The sequence below is a fragment of the Myotis davidii genome, unplaced genomic scaffold (assembly GCF_000327345.1).
Source record: "Myotis davidii unplaced genomic scaffold, ASM32734v1 scaffold699, whole genome shotgun sequence".
Lineage (NCBI taxonomy): Eukaryota > Metazoa > Chordata > Mammalia > Chiroptera > Vespertilionidae > Myotis > Myotis davidii.
Window position 1 is genome coordinate 2772318 of NW_006291007.1, and position 8148 is coordinate 2780465.

Genomic DNA, 8148 nt, shown 5'->3' on the forward strand with positions numbered 1-8148 from the left:
TTCCTGGGAATGTGCAGGGGCTGGGTTTCCTGGTTGTGCAGGAGCAGCAGGTGGGTCACAGGATGCAGGTATGGAAGGCAACTCGGGGGCAAAAGGTATTCGCTCCATCTACGTGGTATGTCCACCCCGATGCATTGTGACCTGAGAGATTCCAGCATTCTCCAGGCACCGCACGGGATGCTTTCCATGCCTCCTCTCTTCTGCAATCACCCCGAGAAGACTCCAGTTACAACTCCATTTAGCAGGGGGAGAAAGTGAGGCTCAGAGAGGCTAGGTAATTGGCAAAAGGTGGCCACACCGACCACCGGCAGGGTCAGGATTCAAACCCTGGACCCACAGGCCCCAAGGCTCATGCTCTCCCCATGTTTAAATGAACCCTTTGCCTTGAGGGCCGGGCAGGCACGCTATACGTGCCTCCTCCCTAATCCAAAGCTTGGAAAGCCCTCAGCCTCCAGGTTTGGATGGCAGCGGCAGTTCCAGCCCGTCAGCTGCCCCGTCCTGCACTGGGGGCAGCTGGGCCTGAGGCTGCAGACACAGCGTCCCAAGGAGTCGGCCTTAACGAGAGGAGAGGAGCGCGGAGGGAACGCAGCAGACGCTGAGCAAGCGGCTGAGCGCAGCTTCTGGCAGAGATCTGTGCTGTCTGTCACCGCAGCCGGAATGTGGAGACAAACCCAGCAGGCCTCGCACATGGGGAGGTGACAGTCACCCCTAGAAACAACACTTGCGGGTGAGGGGAGGGCAGGAGGAGGGGGAGGAGGAGGAGGAGGCCACGGAGGGAGGGACCCTCTAGTTCTTCCCGTGGCGTTTGTGGGGAGCGCTGGGGCAGGACCCACAGTCACTGAGAGCTCTGCGTGTGGGCCCGGACCAGCAGGGTCACCACTGGGGAGCCTGCAGGAGACGCCCTGACCCTAGACCTGCTGAGTCAGCGTCTGCATTGGGGTCAGCCCCGGAAGGATTCAGACGCACAGGAGCTGGTGGTCAGAGCAACCGGTCACCTCCCTTCCAGCTCCTTTCGAAGGCCCAGAGTGTGGTGTTTATAGCCTTTTGGGGGAGACCCCCAGCTCCCCATCCCTCCCTGCAGAGCAGGTCTCCACATCTGAGATGCACCCATCTGCTGTGCAGCAAATATGTACCCACAGTGTCTCCATGCCAGGCCCTGTGCTGGGAGCGGAGGGCACAGCCATGACAGAGGCAGGCCAAGTCCCTGAACCACAGAGCTACAGGCTAGTGGGGGCCATGGGGGGCAGACGAGACACACCCAGATGACTGAGACTGTGCATGCTCTGAAGGAAATGTGCCGGGTGTTATGACAGAGATGGGGATGGGGAATGGAGGGGTGCCTGAGATGGGTGGTCAGGGAGGGCTTCTCTGAGGAGGAGACATTTGTGCTGAAACTTGAAGGATGGGAGGGCAGCTGTGCAAAGATTTGAGAGGATGATGTGGCCACAGTTATGGAGCAAGGACTCACGTCTCCTCAGGCTGCTACCCAGGTGCCAGGGTTGACCAGACATTCACGCAGCCCACAGCACGTTCTCAGAGGCAGCAAGGACCAAGACCTGCTGCCTCCTCCCCCTTCTGGGGTCAGGTGCCAAGGAGTGGACACTCTGCCCCACAGAGACAAGCCCTTCTGCCCATGGTGATGCCCGAGCAACTTCACATCCTGTTTGCTGGCTGCTTTGCCGCTGGGGGCTCTGAGGCAATCCATACAAACAAATCCAAACTGAGGGCATTCTCTGAAGCAACTGGCTTGAATTAATAAAAAATGCCAATGCCATTAAGGATGAAAAAAAAAACGGGGGGGTGGGGGGCTGAGACATGACAATAAATGTATGTAGTATGTGACCCTGCATTGGATCCGAGATTTTAAAAAAAGCTATAAAAATATTGGAAAACTTGCATATGGAGCTTATATTAGACTAAAGGCTCAGTGCACAAAATTCATGCACTCACATGGGGGAAGAGGGTGGGTCCGTCAGCCTGACCTGTGCCCTCTCACAGTCCGGGAGCCCTGTGATCAATCGCCCCGCCCACCTGCTGCAGCCCACTGGCTGGTGGCCTGGGCCTCCCTCTTTGGGGTGATCAATCATGGAGCCCCCCTATCGATCGCCCCACTGGCCGGTGGCCTGGGCCTCCCTCTGTGGGGTGTTTCAGGGGGGATGGCGGGGCCCCCAACCAATCACATTGCACCCGCCTTGGCTGGCCTGGTGTCAGTGCATGTCATAGTGTGGTCATCCGGACGGTTGTTCTGCTGTTTGGCAGTTCGGTTAATTTACATATTACACTTTTATTATTATAGATAATATATTGAGTCAATGTTAAATTTTCCACAAATGATAACCATATTGTGGTTTTGTCCAGATTATTATAACGGTATCAGGAGGGTATTCTTGCCCTTAGGAATGGGACAAGTATTTAAGAATAAAGAGTCATGCCCAGCTGGTGTGGCTCAATGGTTGAGTATTGACCTATGAACCAGGAGGTCATGGTTTGATTTCCGGTCAGGGCACATGCCTGGATTGCAGGCTCAGTCGCCAGTAGGGGGCGTGTAGGAGGCAACCAAGCAATGATTCTCTCTCACCACTGATGTTTCTGTCTCTCTCCCCTTCTCCCTTCCGCTCTAAAATCAATAAAAATGTTTTTTTATAAAAGAATAAAGTGTCAGAATGTTTGCAGCTAACTTTCAAATGAGCCAGCCCCCCCCCCCAAAAAAAAAGAAAGAAAAAAAGTAAACACACACACATTTGCAGAGAAAGAAAGTAACAACATGCTGACAATGGGTGAATCTAGGGTGCCGGGTATATGGGTCTTCACTGTACTTCTCTTACAACTTTCGGGAAAGTGGATTTAAATAAAAAGTCGGAGGGAAGTTAATTTGCTAGGTCTCTATTGCGTCAGTGTGACCCGCTCTGCATTCCTGGCCCTCCTGCAGCCGGAGCCTGGCTCTCAGATGAGGAACCCGCACTGAGATTCCCGTTCAGGCTCTGACACAGGAGCGCCCTGGCCCTGTGACCTGAGCCCCTGTGGGCATTGCGGGGCCTCTCTCTGGAAGAGCAGAGCCATGGCTCACTGGACCCCAGGAATGCTCCCTCCCTGAGCCTGCGCATCCCGGCAGCCAGGCTCCACAGGGACGGACGCCTCAGGCCAGGCCCCTGAAATGCCAAACCACTCTCCCCAGAGGACGCCTTGGGGGCCCTATGAAAAGGAGAGCCATTCTGGAGGGTGAGGTAAGACACTGATAAAGGGCACAGGGCCCCCCAGAAACTCAGCACAGGTCCTCCTCCAGGCTGGAGGGCAGGTTGGGACAGAGGAAACCAAGGCAGGCTTCCTGGAGGAAGAGGTACCTATGTAAGATTTAAATGGTGAGCAGAAGTTTGCCCAGCGACAGTGGGTGGAGGACAATCCAGGAGAAAGACAACTTGTTCAAAGTCTCAGAGGCAAGAGAGAATGTAGCTTTTTCAAAAAAACGAGAAGCAGATGGTTGCTACCAATTCCAGGGTGTGCGATGTTCTGTGAGAAATGGGTAGGAGCCGAAGATGGATTTTATCCCATGGGTGATGAGGGGCCACAGAAGGGGTGGTGACATCCTGGGGGCAGCTCCTTAGGAAGATCCTAAGGCAACTGTGGGCTGTGGGTCTGGAGAGAGGAAGGCGGGGTGACGAAGACAGACAGCCAGTAGGTGGCAGTGGGAGCGGGAGGAAGGGGTGGGTCCCAGGGGAGTCAGGCTGGCTGTGGGGGTCAAGGATGGCTTTCTGGCTTGGGGGCTGGATGGGTGGTGACACCATTTGCTGAGATGGCGGTTACAGAGGCGGGGCAGGTGGTCTGGCCCTCTCCGTTTGCTTTGTTGTTGTTCCTCCTCACCCGAGGATATTTTCCCATTGATTTTTAGAGAAAGTGGAAGAGAGAGGAAAAGACAGAAGGAAATACCGATGTGAGAGAAACACATCGATCGTTTGCCTCCTGCACGGTTCCTGCACGTACCCTGAACCAGGGCCCAGCCGGGGAGAAGCCTGCAACTGAGGCACGTGTCCATGACCAGAATCCAACCCGGGCGTTTGCTGAGATGGCGGTTACACAGGCGGAGCAGGTGGTCTGGCCCTCTCCGTTTGTTTTGTTGTTGTTACTCCTCACCCGAGGATATTTTCCCATTGATTTTTAGAGAAAGTGGAAGAGAGAGGAAAAGACAGAAGGAAATACCGATGTGAGAGAAACACATCGATCGTTTGCCTCCTGCACGGTTCCTGCACGTACCCTGAACCAGGGCCCAGCCGGGGAGAAGCCTGCAACTGAGGCACGTGTCCATGACCAGAATCCAACCCGGGACCCTTCAGTCTGCAGGCCAATGCTCTAGCCACTGAGCCAAACTGGCTAGGGCTGTTTTGTTGTTTTTCTAAAAAATATATTTTTATTGATTTCAGAGAAGAAGGGACAGGAGAGAGAGATAGAAACATCTATGAGGAGAGAGAGTCACTGGTCGGCTGCTTCCTGCATGCCCTCCACTGGGGATCGAGCCCACAACCTGGGCATGTGCCCTGACCCAGAAATGGAACCTTGACCTCCTGGTTCATAGGTCGACACTCAACCACTGAGCCACACCAGCCGGGCGGCCTTGTTTGTTTTACGGGGTCCCCACTGATCAGCAAACGCGGAGAACGACCAAGTGCCCAGGACCTGACAGCACGGGTCGGGCAGGTTTCCCCTCACCGCCGCCTCGCCTTCGAAGCCTGGGGGTGGCTGTCCACACCTGCCCACGCCCTCGCTCCATGTGGGTTGGGGCTGCGGAAAAGGCCAGTGGGCAGCCGCTGAGCAGGCCAGCCTCAGAGGGACTCCCAGGGCGTTTCCTGGCACCTACGGCTCAGGACACCCATCCATGGACGCCAGAGACACCCAGCACCCCTCTGACCACACCCCAAGTCCCTGCATCGAAAACCTGCCCACCGATGGGTTCACCAAGCCCTCAGGGAGGCGCTTTGTACCAGGGCCCCACAGGCTCCGGGACACAGGCAGGGAGGGTGGCATCCAGGAAGTTCAAGAACTGGCACGTCACAGGTGCCACCTGCTTTGGGTGGACTCGTATTGACCTGCAAGTCTGGACAGCAGGCTGAGAGCCCCTGCTGTATAGCCCCCTGCGTCCCCGTAGGGGCTCACAGGGCAGGGACAGGGCTGAGTGGGGCAGGGTGCCCTCTGGATGCCCGGTTTGCCACTGTTTACCACCAGCCAACACAAAAGCATTTCCCTATTTTATCTAGGACCCTCATCCAGTGGTGACATCGGAGGTCCCCTGCCCCATCTGGGGGCGGGAGGGGCGGGGTGGGGGGCTGCTGCTGTCCCATCATCTGTCATCCCTGCACACTCCCCAAACCACTCCTCACATTTCCGTTCCCCAGTGGCTCCTGGGAAGGCAAAGTAGTGACCCCGGCTGTCATCAGTCTTAAGCTGACCCCTAGGGGACAGCTGGGACACAGCAGGGCCCTGAAGGCCGGGCGTACAGGATTAGGACCTGTCCCAGGCCGGGCCCCCTCCGCTCCCCACACATAGGAGCAGCTGTGGTCTCCCCGTCCTGGCCTTTAGCCAAATGGAGCCCAGAGACCAACGTAACAGGAGCCTGAGGCAGAAGGGGATTCATTCACATCATTCACATCACGGGGCCTGGGGCCTCTAGGCCGTCAGGATCCACCACCACAGGCTCCCACTGGACCAGCAGGCTGACCTTTGAATCGTCCCGCCCACCCCACCCCCTGCCAGCACACGGGAGCCCATGGTGAGGAACAGAGCCCAGATCAGCCAGGCTGTCCTACTGGGTGCTCACAAACAAGGCTGCCCACTGTGTCTGGCAATCAATTGCCATCTCGCTGAGCTCTGGCCACCTGGAGGGCCAGACCCACACGGAGGGCAGAAAAGAGCTCACGCAGAAGGAGCTTATACCAAAAGGAACGAAAACCTATTCGCGTGCAAAGTCCTGAGAGAGGAAATGAGGGAAGTCCTGGGGTTGCTGAAATTTGACTGACATGATCTTTGCTTTTCTGTCACTTACAGATTTTGTATTCTGGAAAAACAATCTGCCTTAAGAACAGGCAACCCTCTTGCCGGAGATTGGGTTATAAAAACTCTTCCTGTACAACGAGATTCAAGATTCGCAGAGCTCCCAGGCTGGTGAGCACGCTGTACAGGGAAGGCACGAGCCAGCTTCAGATACCCCACCGCTAGTCGGCGCAGTTAACGTCACAGTGAACGCCACAACATCAGCCCAGCAGCACGTGTCTCACTCGTTCACTTTAAGATTTGACATATGAGTAATTTGAGTTACGAGCTCCGTCATGGAACGGATTAAACTCGTAAGTCAAGGCCCCACTGTAGACTGAGACCTGAGGCAACGCTTCTGTTCTTGTTTGAACCGGCCTGGGAACGTAAACTTTTGAACTTTCCAGTCCTGCCTCACTGCCTGGACATGCATCAGCCTTCCAGATAAGCCTCTGACTGTCCGCGAAGGACTACGGAAGGAATGTTCCCGCATCCAGACCGCCTGACATGCCGTATCTAGGGGATCCCATCTCGGGCCAAGGCAGAGGCAAGGCCTGAAAAACGGTTCTTGTCAAGAAGGCAATCTTTACTATACGGACTCTCCGCTCTCCTTTCTTCCTCACAACACTTCTGGGCATGGCCTCGTCGCTATTTCCAGTTTGCAAACCCTAAAGCCCCTTGAAAAAAATCTTTGTCACTCGTGCCAAAGCCTCCTGACTCTTCTTGAGTTCACTCGACAGAGATGCCGTGCTTCCCGGCATCTGTCCGTTGTTCTAGGGACCTGTGAACCTGCATCTGCAGGCAGCAGCAGGGGAACAGGCAGCCTGGGTGCCCCGTGTGTGGCTGCCCCCAAGTGGGGCTGAGCCCTGACCCTGGGTCTGTAACTCTGGGTAGATAGTGTCAGAACTGAATTGAGTTGCTGGACGCCCAGTTGTGTCGGAGAATCGGGGAGCTGGTGGCTGCTGTTTTTGGGAAAAAAACAACATATAGGGGTCTGTTGGCTCAGGGGGTTATGCACAGGAGAAAAGAAAACAATTGCCGTCCTGCCTGCTGATAACCCCGGGCCTGTCACTGTCCCTCTCTGGGCGCAGTTCCTCCCTGGTGCAGAGGGGAGTCAGGGTGTTCTGTGAGGACGCCAGCCCCTACCTTCTCTGCTGTAGCTTCCCATGGGGCTTCTTGGCTCTGCTTCCAAAACCTATTTCTTGTTTTGAAGCCTAAGGGTCCTCAAAGGAGGCTCTGGGCCCCCCAGACATTGAAGAGGTGAAGCCAAGGCAAGAAGACCCAGAAGGGCCGGTGGGCCAGGTGGGCTGCAGAGGTGCCACCATTGCTCCCGAGCGAGGTGGGCCCGAGGCCGCCCGCTCTTACCTGCTCCACACAGTCTGGGATCTCCGGGGCGCAAGGCAGCGTCCCTACATTCTCCATGGACAGCACGTCCTTCAGCAGCTCCTCACAGCCTGTGGACGGACAGACAGACAGACAGTGGGGGTCAGAGCCTCAGCCTGGCATGGCAGCTTTACTTCTGATGAACAGGCCTCCGGGGGAGGGCCGCGGGAAGGCAGAGAGCCTGCGTTTCCAGCAGACCAGCGGCTCATTCGAAGGCGGAGCTGGGACCCCCAGGCTGTGGAGAAGACAGCCCAGGGCCCTGTGGAGGGAGCTGGGACAGGTCCTCACCCTCCAGAGGTGCTTTCACTGGGACCAACACTGACAGGGAATACGCGGAGCGGAGACTCCCAAATGCGGAAAGCAAGCCGGGGGCAACGGGAAGCAAGGAGTCCTTCCTGGAGGAAGGGGTGCAAGACAGTACTGCCTGCCTGACTTGCAGGGACTCCAAAAGCACACAGTACCCTGAGGCCGAGGCCTCTGCAGGCCTGCAAACTCCAGGCGTCTCGGAGAGGGCCCCCCTCACGATGGCTCCACCTCCTGCCGACTCAGTTACACAGGTGGCCTCCCCCCTCGGTCCCTGAGCAAATGACCCCAAATCATATCAGACAAAGAAGGTCAAACCTGCAAAGTGCCTAGCATGGGCACATGGTGGTGGACCCACGGTTCAAACAAGTCCACTCAGAATCCTTTACCTGCTGTGTGCAGTCCCCTCCACTTCTCAGCTCACTCCCTTTGCCCCTCGCCTCT

General features: G+C 56.4%; 1 protein-coding gene across 1 annotated transcript in view; it reads right to left on the reverse strand.

The window, feature by feature from the left end:
- The window catches only part of RAB11FIP4 (RAB11 family interacting protein 4 (class II)), an 85882-nt gene that overhangs the window by 73635 nt on the left and 4099 nt on the right, over positions 1–8148 (reverse strand). The window contains exon 3 of the mRNA XM_006764066.1: positions 7384–7472. Coding sequence (XP_006764129.1) covers positions 7384–7472 — 89 coding nt within the window. The remainder of the gene's footprint in view (positions 1–7383; positions 7473–8148) is intronic.